Here is a 24642-nt window from a genome sequence, read left to right as displayed (position 1 = left end):
GCTCAAACACATCAGACGAACGGACAACGAGTGTCATATTCCTGACTTGGTCAGACATTTTCTTATGTTGAAAATGGTGGATTAAACCTGGTTTTACACCACTGGGTCGATGCCACTGATGGACGTTTCGCCCCCGCGGGTATCACCAGCCCAGTAGTCAGCACTTCGGTGTTGACATGAATTTCAATTATATAGATATAGGAAGATGTGGTATGAGTGCCAATGAGACAACTCTCCATCCAAATAACAATTTATAAAAGTAAACCTTTATAGGTAAATGTACGGCCTTCAACACGGAGCCTTGGCTCATATCGAACAACAACCTAGAAAGGGCCCCAAAATTACATGACGTGTAGAACCATTCAAACGGGAAAATCAACGGTCTAATATATATAAAAAGAAAACGAGAAACGAGAAACGAGAAACACGTATAAATTAAATAAACAAACGAAAACTACTGTACATCAGATTCCTGACTTAGGACAGTTTATAAGTTTCCTGTTACAAAACTTTGAATTTTTCGAAACACTAAGGATTTTCTCATCCCAGCAAAAGATTACCTAAGCCGTATTGGCACATTTTGGTATTTTGGGTCATCAATGCTCTACAACTTTGTACAATTGTTTGTTTGTTTTTATAACTATTTTGATCTGAGCGTCACTGATGAGTCTTATGTAGACGAAACGCACGTCTGCTGGCGTATTAAATTATAATCCTGGTACCTTTGATAACCAATTAAGATCCTAGAATCTATACTTCAAGACCATCGTGTATTATTTGTGAAGTTGATACAGAATATTTATCAACAAGGTCTTGGCATCTTCCGAGGAACTATTTTTCCTTTCAGAAACCCCTGGTTCATCAACTTTCTGCTCAGACACTGGTGACGTTTTACAAAGTCTGTGTAGCAAAAGCAAGCTCTTGAAAACCGAATGAGTTGAGAAATGTATATCCTATATGCAGGTGAAGTTGATATATTGCTAGCCTTCTAAGGAGGGGAAATTGATAATTTCAAAATTAAAATTTTATCGTTTGTCATAGATTCAAGTATTTAGATGACCGATTATATGTCAAATTCTAGATATAAGTCTAACAAATGAGACAGAGGAGGTTGTGTTAGTTGTTTCTTTAATTTGTAGTTCTGGAAGATACATTAGTGGAACCTATCAGAAATGTTTGGATTGTTAATGGACAAAAACAGCAAGAAACAACAAGAAGACCCATTTTCTAAAGTCAAATTCATTTTGACAAAAATTGTCAGACGATAACGACAAAAAAGTCAACAACTGAGAATGTTTAAGGATTAGTAAGACAAAACGTGAGATATTGCAACGTTTGCCAAAAAAGCGAGACCATCGATCGATATATGCCAGCTTCAACAAAAATTAAAAACAAAGAAAGGGACCACAAATTAAAATGAACCGAACAAGGAGAAAAATAAATTGATGAACTTATGGGAAAGTCCGAAGAATTGGTGTACAATACAGTAGAAATAAAACCATAGCCAATGTTAGTAGGGGTCTTAATAAGGCAGAATTATCCCATTTACAAACTTTTTAAATTTAAGTGCACAAAAGTTTTATGAATATTAAATGGAAATGTATTTTATTATTTTTACAGATAATACCAATACATTCTGAATAAGATGTGGCTGGTCACCATAAGTTTGCCTGTCTACAATTCTTTTATTAAGTACAGAATATAAAATGAAAAAGATGATTCGGGTGCTTTATCTATATACACAAATCGTCGACAGCATGTCTAATGTTTAGATAAATAGGTGTTACACAGTATTAGACGTTCACAGGAAACAGCAAGGAGACCGAGTTCTACAATTCTGAGTTGCAAAAATGAAGGAGAACAATACACAAGCCATTATCTAGTAATGTTGTCAACATATGCTTGTTCCACCAAATAGCAGTTCCACTGGAAACGTTGTTACAAAAGACACATCAGTGACGCTTGAATCTAAAAAAGTTAAGAAAGCCAAATAAAGTACAAAGTTGAAGAGCATTGAGATCCAAAATTCCTAAAAGTGTTGCCAAATACAGCTAAGGTAACCTATGCCTGAGGTAGAAAAGCCTTATAGTTTCAAAAAATTCAAAATTTTGTAAACAGTTAATTTATAAATATAACAATATCAATGATAATTCATGTCAGCACAAAAAGCGCTGACTTCTGGGCTTGTGATACCCTCGGGGAAATAAATATCCACCAGCAGTGGTTGTAAATAAACTCATCATAGATACCAGGACTAAATTTTGTATATACCTCAGTTATAATGCTCACTATGTCTTTAAAGCATAATAAATAGTTTGAATATGAAAAATTCAACTACGAAACAAAAAATGATAGTAACATCAAATAAAAAAATAATCTAACTAACATCATGAATTTAAGCGGTAAAATTTAATGCAGGTTTTCTAAACTCGATGTTGATATCCAGTTTTATGTAATACCTTGTTTAGAGTAGATCTACAAATAAATTTTACATAACGTTGCCTTAAATCATCATTCGACTTCTTATTGGTGAAACTATTAGACAGAGAGAAACTCTAAAATGGTACAATGCAATAACAAAATATAACTTTAATTTCAATTGGTGTTTTGTTTGCCATCTTAAAAATTATTATAGAGAGACAAATTGAAAAGCAATAGTGAACAACAAGACAAGATCTACAAAGATCTACAAATAAGTCAATACAACTGAATGTTAATTGACTCCCTATATGATTGCATTAAATAAAATTAACCCTAATATTCCTCAAAAGTCTCAGTGAAGCCTCTAATTTCTAGATTTCGTATTACTGCTGTCTCAGTAACATTACCCAAAGATATATGAAAAAAGTAATATCGAAAAATTACTGAACTCTAGAGGAAAGTTCAATCATAAAGTCCCTAATCAAATGGCAAAATAAAATGACAAAACACATCAAACGAATAGACAACTGTCATATTCCTGACTTGGTACAGGCATTTTCAAATGTAGAAAATGGTGGATTGAACCTGGTTTTATAGTGCTAAACCTCTCACTTATATGCCAGTCACATCAAATTCCATTATATTTACAAGGATGCATGAACAAAACAGACATAATAAACAAGTCAAAATTTAGGTTGCAGTGGTGTAACAAAGCTATGTACTTATCACCTGTCATGTGAATTACTCTCAGTTTAAAGAATTACGACTGTGAGAACATCTTGCTAGTGAGTTAAGACAAAGCCATATCTTATCTGCCAACTAATTCATGATGATGTCTAAACCCTAATGTTGTGACGATTTCAGCTGTTTTTTTCAAGCAAGGAGCATATCCCTGATAATGAAGTTCACATAGTGTGAACAAGCACATGCATAACATCAAGAGATATATAATCCAAAAATTATGTCTGTATAGTGTAAACATACACAAGCATACCAAATCAATTTTGAAATGTAAATGTCATATGATTGGGCAGGGGGATAAGTTACCGGTACTCTTCACATTTGAAAAGTTGAAAATCATCACTGTTGTCATAGATTGTTTGAAGTGTCCAATACATGCTTGTGTCAATATTGAGGAAGAAGATTAAATTATAATTTCAGTAGTATCCCTAATCAACTAGTTCACTGTTTATAGTGATATTTAAACTATAGCACTAACTGAAATGTATCTATTGAGTAACACAACATTATCATTCTATCTAAAAGGGAAATTAAAGAACTTTGCAAAATGTTTTTCCTTTTGTCTTTTGCCTCAAATGAGTTAAAACAAGTCATTCAATCTGGGTGCATAATAATTATCCATTGGAATACCGACTATTTACTGGAATATTGATCAACTTAAATCAACAGATATGTCGTTGATCCAAATGTCTAGCATTTTGATGATATCACCTTTGGTATATTTATTTTTTGGAATCATAGGATGGTTCTTCACAAAGTAATTTTTCATGACCTCAACAAAGAAATTCTTATTTGTGTAGAAAAAGTTCTGTTTATGAGACAATGTATTCAATATTTTAATAGAGCATAGAAAATAGAAGTGCAATGCATACACAATCAAGTTTTAATATTATAAACTATTTTCTGTGGGGCTTGTCTGTAATGACAACATATAATCTTATAGGTAAGACAGGTGTTAAGCAGCTCCAAAGCGAAATTTTACTCTGCATCAAATAAAGAAATACAACAAAATTGTATAATAACAGCAATTTTTATTAAAATGTCAATATCATCCACAAAAATAAAAGGACTAGCCATCAGTTTCTCATATGATTTAAGAGGTAGAAAAATCTAGTTCTGAAACATTTGTCATTTATAATTCAACATTAAAAATTTCAAAAGTAACAAGAACTGTAAATTGATTAACATTCTTTGAATATCAAAGCTCTTTTTTTAGTTACTTTGATAGGAACAATAGATAAAACCACTGAAAAAATAAAATTTCCTTCATCTCTAAGTATGAAAATTGATATCTACCAACATAAATGAATCCAGCACAAAATATGGCTACCAAAATAATATAATGTCAAACAATTTCTCTTGTGCTAAAAATTCAGATTTGATTTTTTTTTTTAAATTTTATTTCAGTAAAATAAGGTGTAAAACATGCCACACAGGAGTGGAAGTACATGCGTTATAACACAATATAATAGTGATAGTTTACATAGTAACATTATTCAAGCTTAATGCTTCAGTCATAATTATTGGTTTATCAATGTTGATTAACCTACATATTATTTTATGAAACTCAATTTACAAAACTTCTGATAAAGCTAAACTACTTCGGTGTGTACTTGTGGGAAACCCTAACACCCAAAGTTAAAGCTTGTTTGTAAGCATATTAATGAATTCTATATAAGCTATACTGTGAACTCATTTTTTAGTTATGGGATAGTCATACTAATGTTCACCTTTTTCAAGGGTAATGATAACCCACATATTTAAATGTTCAACGAAGTTCACTTTTTCTAAGGGCTCTTCAATGACTTTGGGAAATCAATGATAAATGGGTGATCCCTGTCCCATTTAATTTGGTAGTGATAAAAACTATTAATCTTAAAGTAGGTTGAAACATAGTTAATATTCTAATGCAATTTGTATGTAACAATTTTTTTCATTGGCTAAAAGTTGCCGTCAAATCCACAGTTGACCAGGCGTAACTAAGGAGGGTCAACCATTTTGAAATGATTGAATCAACAAATGTTCGATTACTACTATATAATCCAAAATAAAACAACACCTACCACCAATTCGCCGTTTTAAAGTTATTTTATCTGAATTTGAAGCGTACAGGTAACGTAATAGAATAACCTCCAATTTTGATTTGACAGTCGCAAATCTCTGTTTTACTGTCTCGGCTACGCGTCGCCAGTAAAACTACATTTGAGACCGTCAAATCTACAATTGACGGTGGCAACTCTTCAACTACAGTACGATAATACTCCCCTGGGAGGCCTGTACTATAAAGGAAGAAGAAGAAGAACTTTTATAGAACTCAACTTTGGATCACTTTATTTACCTCCAACAGGTAAATCTCCTCACAACAATGTCAAAATTATTTTTAACAAATAAAAACAATCTTTTTTTAATATATAACATTCTGGGATCACCAGATTAAAATAAACAATAAAAATTTACACCATGAAAAATTGTACAAATGATTATGACAGAAATCACAAAATACAATAACAATTTTTTTTCCAAAATTTTTCTTGTCAATAAAGATGGGAGAACTATATTAACACCTCATAAAACTCAGGTAAAACATTAAACAAGGGCCGCATCAAAATCAAATAAATCACAGATTAAATCCAGATCAGTACTGTTAATATAATAATATTTTCAAGGGGTTTATATTGCATATTTTGCAATTAACCAAACATGTGAAAATAACAACCCCACATCAATTTGATCTGAATTTGCCCCAAAAAATCAGAATATAATTTTGATTATTAATAACAAAGTACAAAGAAATTATTGATAAATGAGATTCACAAGACTTAATAAAAAAGAAACCGGGATCAGAGACATTTTTGGCAGAAAGCATTTGGATTTCTGGTAACTGGAATGGAGTAAGCATAAGAAATGATCAATGTTCTTTGGTATTTGCAGCATAGACTTCATTTAACTGTTGTGTGACTCGTATAAATGTTGTCCTACGACTGAGTTCCTTTAACTTTCCTGCACCCACATAGGTACATGTAGATCTGATACCTCCAAGTACATCTTGTATAGTCATCTCCACATCCCCTCTGTATTCTATCTGAACAGTCTTACCTTCAGAAGCCCTGAAAATAAAAAAATAGAATCATTGTTCAAAATGTTGTAGGCAACTGAATATCCCCATGCCTGTTATTAATTATATTTTTCTTATTTAAATTTTAATAAATGTCATAGTGAGGTACTCAAACTTTAGTGTGGACGGACAAAAAATCTTTTCTGTATGATTTGTTGTTGCATACATCTGAAATTAACTAATGACAATCATTCTCTATATGTAAGTCAAGATGATTTAAAGTTAATGGTGACCTTTGTGTCACAAATCAAAATGCTCTGTACTAGACTAATAATCAGAATCAGATATATAGTGAGTTACTTAACATGATAATGGTCAGCAGTAAGATCTGTCACCCAACTCCTACAAATTATTCTGACTCCAAGGTAACAAGTCTGCTCTTACTTCTTATTTGAGTCACCCCGCTTACATTTGAACCATTGACATACCGCAAGTATGCCACAACATCATTCCTCTATGATTTGAAGTTTCTAAGATTTAGACTAAACAAACGTTAACATGAATGACCAACATAAACCTTTATCCTACAGACAAAGTTGTTAGGCAAAAAATATATTTGATTTGATTTTCTGTGTTTTAACACCACTTTTAAGAAAAAATATGAACAAATCTTATTTACTCAGCTTTGACTTGCAGTATTTTGCCATGTTACAGAAATTTGCCTATATAACTGCAATAAGTATACCTATATTCAGCTACACCACCAGCATGTTTTTTCATTGCTGTAGCAGAACTCATTCCATAAAACAGCTTAAACTTCTTGCCATTCTGTTCTATCATCTCTCCACCAGACTCAGTATGGCCTGCCAGCATTCCTCCTAACATTACATAGTCAGCTCCAGCTCCAAATGCCTTGGCTACATCACCTGGACAGGTACATCCTCCATCCTGTAAAATTATTCAGTCCAGTTAACAAAGTTCAAATTTAGATAAAAGTCATATCAACCTCTCTGCTGCATAGACTTAATTCATTTGTAATGCAAATCAACATCCCAGAAAGATCAATGGTATATGGAAGTAAAGGGTTATTATCATGTTAAAGACTTTCCCCTTTTTTTTCTTTTTTACATGTTGTTTATGCTGTTCGGTCATAAGCTGACTTACTGTGCAATTGGGTACACACTCACTGACCATGCCTTAAAATTGTCTATACCTTTTTTATATTTTGATGTCAAATACACCTGACCTCACCTTCCTTTACATCCAGTAATGTAACTTAAAGCCCATCAACAACATATAATGTGCCACAGAGCCATATGCTATTTTTAGATAGACTGTGACATGTGTTCCACCATACCACAAAGTGAAAGTTGATTAATACATTATTAGAGGACATGTTATTGGAGACCATGATCTATACCCCATCAAGCCACCAATACTTTATTAATACATACTGGTATAATATGTCCTCCTAGACCATAATCTATACCCCACCCAGTTACCATTGGTTTATAATTTAATTTTGGATGTAACGTGACTTCTGATTGGCTGATGTTGTTTTGTTTATCAGCTCAAAGACATAATTTAGTCATGAAACCTTGACGTCATCAACGTTTTTTCATGGTTTATTCCTGTTTAAAAGGAATTTAGAATTAAATTATCAGAAATGACAATAATATTTTTCTGTCTATTCGAAATAACATAAAAATGTGGTGCACACTTTAAAGTAGTGGGTTATTCAGTGTGCACCACATTTTTGTTTTTATTTCTTCATAGACAGAAAAAATATTGCAGTCATTCCTTAAATAAACACATACTGATATGATATGTCCTCCTAGACCATGAGCAGCATCAGCACATTCTATCACGGCACTTAACTGTGGATACCCAACACCAGTCTTCTTCCTTGTCGTACACACACTACCCGGACCAATGCCAACCTTGATTATATCAGCACCAGACAGAATTAATTCTTCCACCATCTCACCAGTTACTACATTTCCTGCCTGAAATCAAATTGAACTGACAATTATATCTCATGTAACATTCCTGCATACACAGAGAAAGCTTATGGAAGATTTTACGATGCTATGGAATACCAGCAAAAATAGTACAACTTATCAAAATGTTCTATACAGAATTCAGATGCACTGTGGGAACTTCATCAGACATCAGCTTTCTAGTAAAATCTGGAGTTAGACAAGGCTGTGTTATGTCTTCCCTTCTATTCATTATAGTTGTCGATTGGGTAATGAATTCCACCATCAGTAACAGCAACAACACAGGCATTAGGTGGACTCTTTTTAACTACCTAGAAGATCTGGACTATGCAGATGATCTGGCCTTATTGTCGCATCTAGAAACACACATGCAAGACAAAACCACTAAGTTACAAAAGAATGCAAGTTTGATTGGATTAAACATCAACATCAAGAAATCAGAAGTCATGCCTCTTAATACCACAGAGCCTCCTTTAATAGATTTAAATGGAACACCCCTAGACTGCACTTCATCTTTCACCTACTTGGGCAGCATAGTAACATCTGAAGGAGGAGCAGACAAAGACATCAGAGCCAGAATAGGAAAAGCAAGAACTGCATTTTTAAAACTAAGACACATCTGGAAGACAAGCAACATCAGTAAGAACACCAAAATAAGATTATATAACAGTTGTGTACTAGCAGTGCTGCTATATGGGGCGGAATGCTGGAGAATGACAGAAAAAGACATCAACAAGCTCTCCAGTTTTCACAATGGTTGCCTTAGAAAGATCTTAAGGATATTCTGGCCGCGTAAGATTACCAACAAAGACCTCCATGAAGCAACAGGATCCAACAACATGGAGACTTTATTAAAGCAGAAAAGATGTCGATTGATTGGCCAGCAGAGGACTTGACCAGAGTAGCCTTAAGATGGACATCTGAGGGGTAAAGGAAGAAAGGACGCCCCAAAACAACTTGGAGAAGAACAGTTGAAGCTGAAATGAAAGAACATGGAATCAGCTGGGGTGTAATAGAAAAGAAAGCACAGAACAGAGATGAGTGGAAAGAACTAGTCCTTGCCCTATGTGCCCCCGGGCATAATAAGGACTAGGTAGGTAGGTAACATTCCTGCCATGGGCATTACTGGTGAACCAATATTTTATAAACGCACACTGGCTCCTGGAAATTCGAGCCTGAAAAAACATGTACTTCTCATCAAATAAACAGACAATCCAATTTCATACAAATTTTCATCATTCAAAAAAAAATTTAAACAAGGGTTCAACAGGGAAACCAGGCCCTTTTGCTTTTATTACACCCCAAAATTACTCAGATAAATTACATATTTTGAAAGTAACAGCTATGCATATAAGAACCATAAGGTTGAAATGTGATCTCTTTTCTTATATATTCTTCTTGACTGGGCCCAAATTAGTGGATCTCAACTAATTAACTATTTTTAAATTCATTTCTTGCCAATAAAATTTGTTCATTTACCATAATAGTTGATGTATAATTTATGGCATTTACTGATCCCTAACCTTTTTTAAATTGATTTCTGTCCAATCAAATCAGTCTATTTACCATTATAGTATGAGTAGGGAATTCTTTCCTGACATCCCTAACAAACTGTACAAAATGTTCAGAGTAACCATTAGCAACATCTACACAAATGTATTTTATTCCTGGGACAGCTTCAATGATTTGTTTTAGTTTCTCCAAGTCAGCTTTTCCTGTCCCCGTACTGGCTGCTACATACTGAAAAATAAACAAGACAAGTTTACCAGCTGTTAACAGAGGACATATTTAACAGCACTTATGGTATATGTATGTCAGTTTTTCTTTAACTGTAGAATAAAAAAAAATTAAAAAAAAGTGCAAACATTATCTTGAGAGGTTTGTACAGTAACTTCTAAGATTTTCATGAATATCATTTTTGATTATTTGTGTGTCTGGTTGATTATTTGTGTGTCTGGTTGATGTCTTATTGACATACATTATATTTTATATTAAAAGAACAATGCCTTTGTATTAAATTTAAAACTCAAATAAAAGGATTTTAGAACTACTAGTTTATCCATTAATATGGTGGAATGAACATTTTTATTCAAGTGACCATGTAATATTTGTCATTATGCCTTTAATCAATCTTAGTTTATAGCTTTTTACTCTTTTTTTATATCAGCACAACTGTGTACCAAGGAATATAACAGCTGTTTGTAACATTTTCCATCACTTGAAATGTCAAGTACTGTGGATTCATTATTATTCGTTGATACCAACTTTCGCAGATTTCGTGGGGACAGGTAAACCACGAAATTAAATGTCCAACACATTAAAATTTTAATTTAGGCTTGTATGCAGACCTAGGCAAAACCACATAATTAAATACCCACGAACATTCAATAAAATTGAGAATGGAAATGGGGAATGTGTCAAAGAGACAACAACCCGACCAAATAAAAAAACAACAGCAGAGGGTCACCAACAGGTCTTCAATGTAGCGAGAAATTCCCGCACCCGGAGGCGTCCTTCAGCTGGCCCCTAAACAAATATATACTAGTCCAGTGATAATGAACGCCATACTAATTTCCAATAAAGTTTTCCTTTATCCACGATAAATAAATGAATCCACATTATGTTCATGTTTCTTCCAGGCTTTTGTTGTATTTTGGTTGTTTTTTTAATGTTGTATGTTATTCCTTAAATGTTTTGCTATTGTTTTAGAATTAAGTATATTGTGATTACATGATATTCATTTCCCTTGGACATGAATTGTTCAAACTAGAAACTATTATGACACCATTATATCAACATACCTTAAGTACATCTGGATTTTTTACTGCAAATTCTTTCCAGGCTTCTATAGAGTAATGTTTATGTATACAAGTAAACACACAAAACTGTTAAAAAAAATTAGAAAAATAGAATTATCCATTTAATATCCTATAATTTAATTTAAAATTTCAACTCTGTTCCCAGCGTTTTATTTTTGTGTTTTTCTTGTCTTCCCAAAAGATCCTTCGAGAATATTTGTACAATTTTATCTAAATTGCAAAAATAGCAGAAATAAAACTTTGCCACTTTTAAGTAACCCTAGCACATGTTCTTGTGCCTGCCGAACTCCATTCCAATGGTTGTCTTTAACAATAGCTTTACATTCGTGTAGACACTTAATTGTCTTTTGTTGAAGACTGCATATTGAACTCTAGTTTTTGTGTTGTTTGATGAGTGCACATTATGAGTGTTGTCTTATTAATAAACTTCCTCTTCCCCACCCTACCTTGTCTATTAAAATCTTGTCTGATCATGCATGTACACACCAGTTTCTCTCATGATTTCAATTTCAATTTCAAATTTTCCCATACTCTCCCATGAAAATATATCCTTTTATAATCTGAAAATTGAGCATGCTTGTCCTGTTCTTTCTTAAACCTGTTTTAAATTTTATGTATTGTAGTTATATATTCATTAATTTCTTATTTCATTTTCATGATTAAATAAATGGAAAATCTATTTAACTTGTTTAAGTTGATGAATCAGGACTATTAAATTTTGTCAACATCAGCAGTAAATCTTGTGAGGAATATAACAACAACTAAACTTACACTTCCAAGAGTTTTTGCCATTTCAAATGTGCCTACTGTATCCATGTTAGCGGCCATAACTGGTATCCCAGTATATTCTTGTTTGGAATTTCTAAAGTTATACGACCGCATGAGGTCAACCTGAAAGATAAAAACGAGTGTAAACTACATGTACCTTCTCAGAAATAAGTCTGATTTTTCCACATATTTGGTGCATAATACGATTATCATATTTCAAAAATCTCCCTGTGACATTATTATTAGAATATTGTAATAATTCTTTCTGATAGGAAAATCTATTAAACTGTTATGGTTAGGGTCTAACTTTGGAACTTTACTACCCCCCCCCCCCCCCCTCCAAAAAAAAAGTGGGCATAGAAAAGGATGAATCTTGATAATATATTATATTTATAGTTAGTTACTATATGTGAATGTAATGATGTGGAGACCATATGCATGTTAATATCTTCACTCTATGGAAATTAATGTGTCCTGCTGAATTGTGTGAAAAAAAAGTCTGTTGGATCTATTAAATGATAAGACTTATGGGTTCAAGATTTAAGCAAATTGTGTGGTGTAACCCAAAGAAATCTGTTTTAACAAGTATGTCAACTCATTGTTCTATTTAATATTTATTTACAAGTATGTCAATGCATTGCTCTATTTAATATCTATTGAACATGAATTCTACAGTGTTAAAAATCATTAAATCTCCTGAATACATTATTAATGCATGTTTGGCTTTTACTGTTTTTAGGTACATTTGTATTTAAATATGTAAACGTTATTTGAACAACAAAAGTCTATGTTAAAGTGATGCATGCATGACTTTATTAAGATGGTACATAGTGATTAACTTCCAGTAGGATGTGCCACATTGCCATATATGAAAACTCACTTTTGCATAAATTTCATCTTGAACTAAAGGTATACATTTAATCTGTACAGTTATTTAACAGTCTGCCAGACCATGGAAGAAGTTAGATATAAGAAGATGTGGTATGAGTGCCAATGAAACAACTCTCCATCCAAGTCACAATTTGTAAAAGTAAACCATTATAGTATCTAGTTATTTACTTCCATGGTTGGAATAAGTTTCTGACAAAATCCCATAGAACATAAAAGATGTTTCTTCATAAGATTTCTAATAAGAAAACAATGAAATGGTAAGATGCATTTTGATTTTTCAAATGCATTCTGTCTGTCAAAAAAACATCAAAGTGATATACAATGTGCATCATCAACATTAGAGATTGGGTATCAGTAATTCTCTCCATTTTTTTTTAATGAAACATATGAATATATGTCTATTCATCGTATATATGTATTGGTTTTAAACTTTTAACTGTTTTCAGATTTTGCAAACTTCACTCAAAAATAAATTCTTCAGTCATTGCATGTTGATGAGAATAACTATACACCAATATTAAAGATTTACAAGTGCAAAATAAAACAAGCAATGCACTATATTCATATTACCAACTTTTGAAGTTTACTATTATCAATTATTTTGTTGTTTATAGAAAATATGAAACAGCTTATTTTCAGCAATATCGTATCGATTGTATGTTTGATTTTACTTTTTACAGACGCTCTTCCTGACCGAGTTCCAGGATGTCCTACCACTAAGTTGGTAACCTGTCAGAAAAATTTCAAGTCAAGCCTGCCTCAAAATACTTAATATGACAAAAGTCTATTAGATCCAACGTAGGTTGCAGGCAAAGGAACAGGTCACCACTTGCTGTCAGTAACCATTGAAGAACATGCTTTTAATATACAATACATTTTCCATATCAGTGCTGTTTTTTATTCTTTTTCAAAAATTAATTAGTGTCAAATACTTCTCTAAAATAATTTGACTGGGTCATAATTGCTATCTTAAATTATCAGCATACCCAAATCTATTGTAAGTATTGACAATATTCTTACATTGTAAGAAACTATAAAACTTATTTAATTGAACTTCATTTTTTTACATAAATAAGGCCGTTAGTTTTCTCATTTGAATTGTTATACATTGTCTTATCGGGGCCTTCTATAGCTGACTATGTGGTATGGGCTTTGCTCATTGTTGAAGGCCATGCAGTGACCTAGAGTTGTTAATGTCTGTGTCATTTTGGTCTTTTGTGGATAGTTGTCTCATTGGCAATCATACCACATCTTCTTTTTTATATTTAGAAAAAGGAGGCTTTTCTACTGTTTAGTGTTTCATCAAGTACAACTTATACAGTTTATTTTTCCCTTATTGTATGAATAATGTTTTTATCCTGCTCCAATTTACAGGTCTATATATAACTCACAAGATTTAGCAGATCTCCTACATCAAGACTTAGCATAGCAAATCTCAAACAATTACATTATATGTTATGTGTATACAGTACAACACAAGACTCCAATGGTGGTTGAAAGTTGTATATGTTCCTAAAGATCAACATCCCCATAATAAAAACAAAATTAATGGAATATAATTAACTTAATATGCGTTTTATACATTTTGTACCTATTCATTTTGCCATAATTGGGTTTTGTTTTTTTTTTGTAAGAAAAAACAATGAATTTACAAATGAAACATTACATAGATCTTATATAATAGTTAATTCTTTGACATGGACATGATGGAGGACAGTGAAAAATGGCAGCCACAAATATGGTTGATAATGCAGGAGCACACGGCACAACAAACAACATACCGTAAAAGATGTTGTTGAAGAACTTGCTGTAGCATAACTAACTCGGTTCTGTAATAATTTTAAAATATTCAAATTTGGCAGTTGCTAACTGCCTTTATTTTTTATTCAAAACCACCCTTTCTTACGTTATCTCAGTGTAAAGTTAATCTCTCCATGAAAAGGTGTTTATTATCTCCAATTATCTAACTCAATATGTCTCTTATCAAAATTATGAAAGTCTAGAATTACAAATCAGTATTTCACACATCTTTCATGGTTTTATCCTCTTTTTGACATATATGCATACTCTAATTTTCATTTAAAAAAATAAAATTCATTCAAATTTTTATTGAAAAAAGACATGTAAAACCTCTAAAAATGGTGTACTAGCTATTCTCATTCAACAGAAATCACATCAAACAAAATAGCTTCAATATTTAATCATATATATATCATATCATCAGCATTTTTTCAACATAACGCCATGTTGAAATTGTAATAAGCACCTGACTAATTATTGAAATTGACTCTTGTATAATCTAAAAAAGTAACACAAAAAAAATCACCAAGACGAGTATTTATATGAACTTTAAAATTGTGTAAACCATTCTGACAGAATGAGTGATAGTAAAATCATAGTAATCGATAGCAGATGACAAACAAGTTGAAGTTAAATGATCCAGTATTACATATACAGGTATTCAGAGGCAGATTTAGGGGGGGGGGCCAGGCCCCCCCTTTTTGGGAAAAAATTTGGTTGCTTATATAGGGAATCACTGAAGCGTGACTGGAGTGGCCCCCTCTTAGGTCAGTCAGTGGGCCCCCACTTATGAAAATTTCTGGATCCGCCACTGGTATTACCAACATATGTATTGCGGTTGTCCACACTGATAATACATTTTTGTACCTCTAAATCACTCAATAGTTTACAAACCCCCTCACATTGTAGCTATAGTAATTAAAAGGATTACGACCATGCCAGGGCTTTATAGCCAGCCAAGGTCCCTTAACACCCCCATCATGATTATCTGGTAGAGCAATTTTAGTTGGCATCTCTGTTGAACTCTCCTTTGACTATTTATTTTGCTTGAATTCAAAGAAATAGTAGAACAGGTGGTTAAAATAGGTTCAGAAATTTTCTAATTATTAATATATATTGATCTATCTGTAATCATTGGTAATCAAATAGACATAAAATATTTAAATATTCTATACTACTTTTTGCTTCAAACCAAATGATATATACCATATTAAAAAGTCTGGATTGTCTAGTCTAGAATTTCAACACTTTGTTTGAGGGGAGGGGATTAGGGTGATGTTTCAACTTGCTATGCCCATACAAACATAAAAATTGTCTTAATAAACAAAAAGGCTACATGGAATTAGAAATCTTACTGATTAGTTTCGACACTATATGCATCAATTCTGATCAGTTAATTTTTCTCAATAAACATGATAAAGGAATGAAACAAAATCGGTAACTTTAGTTTATGTGTGAGAAATTGAATTACTCAAAATATTAATACACATAAATTAAGAAATAAATATATCTACAGCTTTATATTGCAATTTTTTTAAATCAACGCAGATGAATCGAAACTGGGAGATTCTTTCTTCCAGTTAGGAAACATGTTGGATATACATGTACTAATTGTATACTGTAGAAACATTAATTTTCGTGGGGCTAAACTTCATGGTTTTGTCTCTAAATAGTTTCAGTGGGATTTAATTTTCGTGGTTTCCAGCAGATGGAAGTGATATTATATATATCTAGGTTAAACTAGATATGAAAGATATTCAACATTGTGATAATTACATTTGTACAAGACCAATTACAAAATGAATTTATACTGCCTTTACTGGTAGTGGTCACTTGATATTCAAGCTGCATTTAACTAACAGAAATTTTTATACAAGACCTCAGAGCTTGCCATATTGATCATGTCATATAGACATCAGCCTACAGTCAATGACTATTAACACAGAGTGTTGCCCTCTAGATTTGTTTATTTAATATTTATTAGGTTGCTGTCTAATTATTTGTTAATTTTATGAATTAAAAACTAAATATCAGTAAATTTCAGATTTAAAATGGTTGCATGGTGCATCTCCTTTCCTGGGTAATACATTGTAGAAGGCCCAGCTTGCATATTTTTAAAAGACATGTTCATCAAGATTTTAAACTAAAGATAAATGTAATGAGCATCATTTATCATTTCTTTTGGTTAATCCTACGTACATGTATCTTTTGATGTTGACATGGCAACTCTAGATAAGTTATATAATGCATACAATCAGTAGTCCATTATTACATGTATTTACATGAATAATAATCATAACTTCTGATGTAATATACAGGAATGAACACAATGCTTTAATTATTGACACAATTACATCAATTATAATCAGATGAAAGAGACTTCTAATGAATAACATAAGTACATTTTAAATTTGTTATACATAATATCCTTAAAACTCTCTACCATCATGAACATGTCCACTTGTACTTTGTTCATAGAGCTGAACCATCAAAATTTGATGCATTAAATGTACATAGCAGTATACATGGTATAATTGAACCCCATCAAATGAACATGTGTTAATGAAATTTACTGACTTAATATCAGAATTCATGATATCAAAATAAAACAAATATTTCAAAATAATATGTACATGTAGTTCTAAAAATGATACATGTATACATGTATCAGAAGTAAATCTGAGACAATTAATAAGAAAACATCCAACTAAGTTAATTTCACAAAATGTTTAGATGATGGCACACTAATCCATAAAATAATGCAAGAAAGGATGGTACTTATTATCACATAGAATGGTACTTATTATCACATAGAATGTGCTCTAAGGTAGATCTCCTACTCTCAACTTTGAAGTTTAGTGAAGTTGACACTTATAATATTCTAGTTTTATATCATTTCTATGTGTAATTTCAAGCATAAAAAAGTTGCATGATTAAATTAATATGCACCAGAAAAATATGTCACTTTTTACAGAAAGTTGTGCATTTGGTAAGGTATTCATGGTATTGTAAGGATACTAAAATTGAACCGTCATGTATCTTGACATGTTTAATCCACATTTATACATTTATTTAAGAAACAGACTAAATGTCATAATTGGGTACTATGTGAAATTAGAAAGGTGGAGTATGTGGTTAGACAATTTAGTATCTTTATTTATCAAAACTACATATTGAAACAACCTCATACTCGACTTTATTGCCTGATTGATGTGGTACGTACAATTCTCGATTATAATCTCTGTATAAAATACTGATGTGTCTCCGAATAATAACTTGTAATGATTAAAAACTAGACAACGTTTCGTACTACGAAGGCTAAACGTCATAACTCTTAAAAAACGAGAAATATAACAATTAATATGAGCGCAACATTACATATGAGCAAAATACTAATAAAATAGTATCTACAATCATGACAATATTATAAATAAAATAAATAAATTCAGTTATAACAATCAGAAGAAACCCATCATTTGGAATGACATTTCAAATCTATCAGTGACTGTGACACTACGTTATCAGGTTATGCCCTTGTATTGGACCTTAGAAAAGAAAAGACCACATTTACTCCTCAGGAAAAGAGAATACTGCAGATAGTTTAAATGTGCAAAAATGACCTTCAAAATATATAGGTCTTTTATAGAGCCTCATCAGATATTTTGTATGCAACTGTTTGATAAAGTTAAGAATTGATAGAATTACTTTTTGCACTGTAAGGACATAATTAAAACAAAGTATGCCAATTTATACATAACTTTTTACCCATTCAAAATGCTCATTTGATATGCATATTTTTTTATTTACCTCAGACCTTGATTTGAGTGTACTTCTCTTTGGGCGAACCAAGACATCTTTAAAGTCCAATTTAATGTCGTTGTCGATCCTAGGCATGTTGGTAGCTTGTCAGGAATATATGTAACAAGATATTTCTCCTGGTCAAATGTTGATTTGATGCCAAATTTTGAGCGGTTTCACGCAAGATTTTCCACGCCTCCGCAACTTATTTTTTTTCTGGGTAATGCTATTACTCGGAAGCAATACTTTTACATATATTTTTTTAAAAAGAACTGATGTTCTAAACTTTAATTGAATAAAAAATTTCCATAAAATTATATTTGATAAATTGATATTCAATGCATAAATATGCAATTTCGTAACTTTATATTTGCTGTAAGAAAAAAAATAATTAAAAAAAATATATATCGTATCCACACCGAAAGCTGCTCTGGCTATTATATATGACATTTCCGGGCTAAATATTGAACTTTTGCAGATGAGGTCAAACGTGTGTAATAATTCAGTTATTTAATATCGCATATATATGGTCTGCAGGTAAGTTTACTTTAAATTTAATAATTGTCTTCTGACTATATTTGATTCCAGTCATTTCATCAGACATCACTGATAAAGAAAAATGGCAATGGTTTTTTCAAGTTTTTCTGGTTTTTTTTTGTAATGTGAAATACTCACTTATCTTCTTATCCTGAGTTTAAGGATAACTTTAATTGATATATATATGGGTTCTATGCAAAGTCAAAATGTATGTCTGACCAGATTAAGCTGAACTACAACTCATTTCATGGATAAGTCATTATGTTTTGGCTGTCAGATCAACATTCTTTTGTAAGAGTTATGTCCCTTTGAAATATGAGATCTATGAAAAATGGCCTTGTTAACATTCTCATAGGTACATTTTTTGCCAGATTTGTATAAAACTTATACTGTAGGTAAATATCAGCAATATCTTGGACCTTCTATAATAACAACTCAGACTAAGTTTAAAATAAGACTTTTGACGAAATAAATGATTTTAAGGGGCACCAACATGTACCACAATACCAATAGTGTCACTTCCATGATTGACCATCTTCAACGGAAGTCACTTGAAACTCTCAGAAACATCAATTGAGTAACTATGCTGTACAAAATCTTACACCATCTCAGGGATCTCCATGGCCTGTTTAACGATGGAGCCCCGCCATCGTTCAAATGTCTTGCGCCATCGTCAAATGACTCGCGCCATCGTTAAATTGTCTTGTGCCATCGTTAAATTGTCTTCCGCCATCGTTCAAAACTTCATCGTTTTTTGTAGCCCGACGCCATTTTTTTATCAATTATAATCAAATGCATGTAATTGCATAACCCTTAGGCTTTTTATGTTATAATCCAATACAGTTCTAACGCCTGAGGGATATCCGGATTAAGATCGCTAATTACTTGTACCTGAGCTTGTACAGGTAGATCAACAAACCAGACAGGAGAATACTATCTGAGGATAGACGATCCATTTGTCGAAGTAATCAACTAAGTTTCAGCAAATGATTATGATCATTTAGATTAAATAAATAAATAAATAAATTAATCCAGTTACAAAGAAAGCAGTTTAACAAGTCGAACACGTGCTTTATTTTGAATTACGCAATCAGCATCCCCCTTTTTTAAGAAGTACAAAATAAGACGCAAAACAGTAAATATTATTTCATCGCAAATAACTCGAGTACTGCTGTAACGATAATTTAGAATTACTTAAAAAGTTTAAATGTGAAAACTTTAATATTTCCTGTAAAGAAATATCGTATCTAAATTCCGAATTCATTTCGTATATTACAATCAAATTGATACATCCGCGTTTCCGGTTTCTATTCAGACTCGAAAGATGCATGTTGCACAGCATCAATTTTTCCAGATAAAGTCATTAAAAACCTTTTCATTTGTCAACGTTTGCTTTACAAATCTCTTTAACCTTTTACATAACCCGTACAAATTGTTTTGTTATTGCTGCAAATCAGCCATACCGGTAATGGGCTCTGAATTTGACAGTGTCCACGAAAAATAAGCTCCACATCAGATGATTTTTAACCCCCATAACAATTACCAAAAATAAAAGAAATCTGCATGGGGACCTTCATGACAGCTTTTGGTCATTCTCGACTAAGGGGGGACCATGAAGACTTGGCATTTGAATGGTTAAAAACGGCAATAAATGAAAATATTGATACTTCTAATTCTATAATGAAAATTCAAATAAATATAATTTAAATAAGCAATGAATTAGCATGTTCACCATTCCTTGTATGGAGGGATAAAATACTTCCGATCGCGCTACACTGTACAGCGTAGACAAGGTTTGTAATGGTGAAAGTTCCTCCATGGTTCAATTTTCATCCATGGAGATCCCTGCCATCTCATTGCAGTAGACCCAAACCTTTACCTTTTACCACAGCTAGTCAAAAACACCAGATTCACTAATTCATTACAATACCAAACATTTAGCACAAGAACAGATTACTTCAAGTACAGCTTTTTTCCATTTACAGTTGTACTGTGGAACTCACTTCCACAAAATGTCATCAGTAACTCCCTGGATCAGTTTAAAATACTGATCCAGAGTCAGTATATTTAGATATCCAACCTGTTTGTAAATATATGTAAATGTGTTAATTTTTGTTTTGTGTTTGCAAAGAATTATTGCACTCATTAGTTATTATATTTTATTAAGTGTCTGTTTGCGATGCGCCGACGACGGACGTATAGTCATCAATGTGCTGATGGATCGTCGTATGATGTAGATATAGACTAACTACGAGATATATATATAAAAAATCTGAAGTATGATTTTTTTGTTCAATCATTGATGAAAGTGAAATAATAATTCACTTTTAGCAGCTAAAATGGTTAAATTTTGTCAAATTAAGCTAATAAAAATTGATAATGAGTTATTCACTTGCAAGTGAATAATTTGACCTCATTAAACCTGTATTCATGTGAACTCCAATTAAACTCCGTAGAAAGAGATAGAATAACGCATGCATTGTCCGTGTACGGTTATTTAAAAGAAAAGAATGTCAACATTGAAAGTGAAACAAAGGTAAATAATTTGATTGACTGATTTGATCCACAAAAAATCATTCTTATTCAGGAAAAAACTACGATAAACATAAATTTTTAATCTATAATACAAAATTTATTAGACCTATAAAAATCCAACTGCACGAGTTGCTTAATCTATTTATATCTATGTTTATGTTTACATCGCTTATATGGTCATAAAAGGTCAACTCGAAATTTAATAAGATGGCGTCATTGCATTGCTAAAATTCACAACGAAGCTAAATCTTATTGAGACCATGGCCTGTAAATTGTTTATTTTATACTTTTGATAGTTTGGAAAAATGTTTTACATTGTTATAAATAAAATATAAGAATTTGAGTCTAATTGGTGAACATGAATTTGACAGCTAGTGCCCCTTTAAGGGGGAAAAGTATATATCTGATGACAGTTTTGAAGCTGATTTATATAAATAACGATAACTCAGACTGTCTATGAAGAGACATCTATATAGACAATTGAGTGTTGTTCCCAATAGATGATCCAAGTTTTTTTTATTTATTTGCAAAGTCAGTATAAACATGCCAAAATGATGTTGCAATCTAAAATATATCGTTTAATGATTTATAATAATTCATATAGTTCTAATCCTCTTTTAACACTTTGTGTTGTCCTTATAGACGATCCAAGTTGTCTTATTGACGGTCTGAGTTGTTTTCTGACACAATCCCAGTAGTCTTCTTGGACGCTCTGCGTGGACTCGGTCTGACTTATCTGCGGACTGAGTTGTCCTGCATTCATCTCAGACATGTTCTATAATCATAATAAAGGTAGACACTAGAGGATTGTCTTTTTTTAATAATTATGATCCATGGAAATATTAAATTTTACATGTATGGAAAATGGCCTCCAAAAGAAAATAATTTTTCCACTGCAAAGTTTTCAATTTATAAATTGTTTTAAAAAGTGATGTTTTTTAAGTACCTGACCCTGGATGGACAAAATATTTGCATGTGCAGCGCAAGGGACATTGAAACTTTGTCTTTGATCTAAACATTATATCAGATTTTGCCATTTGATTAGAGACTTTCTGTTTTGAATTTTCCTCAGAGTTCAATATTTTTGTGATTTTACTTTTTATTAAGACAGGAATATCTTGTCTTGGAAGTTCTGGTTCTAAAGTTAAGGTTAGATGAGTGATACAGGCAATGACAGGCTTTATTTTGCCATACATGTACATATTGTTGACACTTGTAAATCATTTTTTTTTGTCATATACTACATACACATGTAGTGTCTACACAATGATAATGTTCCTATTTTTAATTACAACTACATGTAAAAAAAAAATCACTTATATATTTTTGTCATTTCAGATTTACATATTAACAAATATGCAGGTCCAACGACTGATATCAAATGGTACGAGGGTCTTGTACAAAGCAGCCACAAATTGCAACCAGAATGTTTGCTCTCAATTACAGCCATCTTTGTGTAGAGTTATTCCCCTTACTTGTAGAACCATGGCAACACAAATTCCATTAGATCCAATGTGTAAAAAACCTGTATATCATCCCAAGAAAGGAGACTTAATTTATGCAGGACCGAATAACACAACTGTGTTTTTATGTAAAGCTGTTTCACTGGGAACATGTGTATTAAGTGCTGCACTTCAGCCATATCTGTATATGATTGGCGATACTCTTCCTGTACCATTGTTAGTGGCAGGGATGGGGTCATTAGGATTTTTTATGTTTGGAACAACAGCACTTATGCATTTTGTAACCAAAAGATACATTACATACATATACTTTAACCGCAAAAATAAGACATTTACAGCAGGTCGGTTTACATTCTTTCTAAGAAATAAAGAAATGGAGTACACTACTAAAGATGTTGTGGTTCCAGATGTTGCAGGAATTTTTACAACGTTGAAGATCAAAGGAAAACCGTTTATGGCATTTGATGAACATTTCTTAGACTATGATGTATTTATACATATGCTGGGATATGACAAGCCAATGAAATGGAAGTTCAAATCTGAAATAGAATCAGAAAAGGAAAAAGAATAATAAATGTTTCAAATATTAAAATTGATTTTTTTAAATAGTGGCCTATTTAGAGATGCTTAAATCATGGTCAATACAAATTAAAAATATTTAAAAGTAATTTGATATAAGAGTGCACATGCAAACATGTGTTGCCAGCTTTACTTTTCATTGAATTTATGATGAAGGTTTTACTACAAAATATCATATTAACTTAACATTACATGTATCAATCATCCATGAAAATGAGGTCAAGGTGAGATGAACTATTACTATGCCAGAAAAATGTACAATGTACCACCTTAAATTCATTCCATATACTAAATATGGTGGTCCTATGCTTATAGTACCTGACCACATTAACTTAACCAATAAACCATGAAAATGGGTCAAGTTCATATTAACCATGCCAAACAGACATGTATATCTTATTATCATTTCATATGCCAAATATAGTTGACCTATTGCTTATACAATGAAGTACAAATGTATCTGATAAACTGACAAAACCAGGAAAATTTAGCACTGACCACTGAACTATGAAAATGAGGTCAATGTCATATGAACCCAGCAAACAGACATGTACAACTAATATCATTCAATACACCTAATAAAGTTAACTGTTTGCAATTGCTTAAATTGTTGTATCTGATAAACTGCCAAATTCAGGAAAACTTAACACTGAACAATGAACCATGAAAATGAGGTCAATGTCATTTGAACCCTGCCAGACAAACATGTACACCTTACAATCATTTCATACACTTAAATCAAATATAGTCAGTGGTCCTATAACTTATAGTACCCGGAAAACAGACCAAACTACATAAACTATATACCAATGAACCATGAAAAGGAGGTCAAGGTCATATGAAACCTGTCAGACACACATTTCAACCATTCAAAACACACCAAAAAGAGGGGCCTTGTTATTTATAGTATCAAGGAAAAAGTACAAACCACAAAAACTCAAGTGTCCAATGAACCTTGAAAATTAAATCTACCAGTTGGACATGTACAAATGTACACCTTACAATCTTTCAAGACATCAAATATAGATTCCCTATTGATTATAGTATCTGAGAAATAGACTTAACCACACAAACTTGAAATTGTCCACTGAACCAGAACTATGAAAATGAGGTTTAGGTAAGCAAATGGTAAGATGACATTCTATAAACCAAATATAGTTGACCTATTATTTATAGTATCTGAAATAAGGACTTGACACCATAAACTTAATTTGGGTCATGGATCCATAAAATTA

The 24642-nt window shown here is 32.1% G+C and overlaps 1 protein-coding gene and 1 long non-coding RNA gene across 3 annotated transcripts; one reads left to right on the top strand and one right to left on the bottom strand.

Annotated features, from left to right (window-relative positions):
• Positions 1–4173: 4173 nt before the first annotated feature.
• On the bottom strand, positions 4174–18517 carry LOC139525530 (GMP reductase 2-like). 2 transcript variants are annotated; one of them, XM_071320927.1, is made up of 7 exons: positions 18303–18517; positions 11808–11927; positions 11019–11102; positions 9784–9957; positions 8035–8223; positions 6963–7165; positions 4174–6269 (listed from the first exon to the last, which is right to left on the bottom strand). In XM_071320927.1, the coding sequence occupies exons 1-7, from the start codon at positions 18387–18389 to the stop codon at positions 6071–6073; spliced, it is 1056 nt and encodes a 351-aa protein (XP_071177028.1). In that variant the 5' UTR covers positions 18390–18517; the 3' UTR covers positions 4174–6070. The 2 variants fall into 2 exon arrangements, with proteins under 2 accessions (XP_071177028.1, XP_071177029.1); XM_071320928.1 differs by lacking the exon at positions 18303–18517 and adding an exon at positions 14477–14520.
• A 232-nt stretch (positions 18518–18749) lies between these two features.
• On the top strand, positions 18750–23420 carry LOC139525529 (uncharacterized). The gene is made up of 2 exons (XR_011664921.1): positions 18750–18830; positions 22704–23420. It is a non-coding gene; the product is annotated as an uncharacterized lncRNA (long non-coding RNA).
• Positions 23421–24642: the final 1222 nt, after the last annotated feature.

The sequence above is a fragment of the Mytilus edulis genome, chromosome 5 (genome assembly GCF_963676685.1).
Source record: "Mytilus edulis chromosome 5, xbMytEdul2.2, whole genome shotgun sequence".
Taxonomy (NCBI): domain Eukaryota; kingdom Metazoa; phylum Mollusca; class Bivalvia; order Mytilida; family Mytilidae; genus Mytilus; species Mytilus edulis.
Note: the sequence above shows the minus strand (reverse complement) of the source record. Positions and strands in the feature narration are given on the sequence as shown.

Excerpts from the sequence above, each read along its gene's own strand:
- LOC139525530 (XM_071320927.1), bottom strand. The coding sequence starts at position 18,389 with ATGCCTAGGATCGACAACGACATTAAATTGGACTTTAAAGATGTCTTG. Across the intron at positions 11,928-18,302 it reads CACTCAAATCAAGGTCTGAG|GTTGACCTCATGCGGTCGTA; the intron begins GTAAATAAAAAA and ends TTTATCTTTCAG. Across the intron at positions 8,224-9,783 it reads TCCCTACTCATACTATAATG|GCAGGAAATGTAGTAACTGG; the intron begins GTAAATAGACTG and ends ATTTGATTTCAG.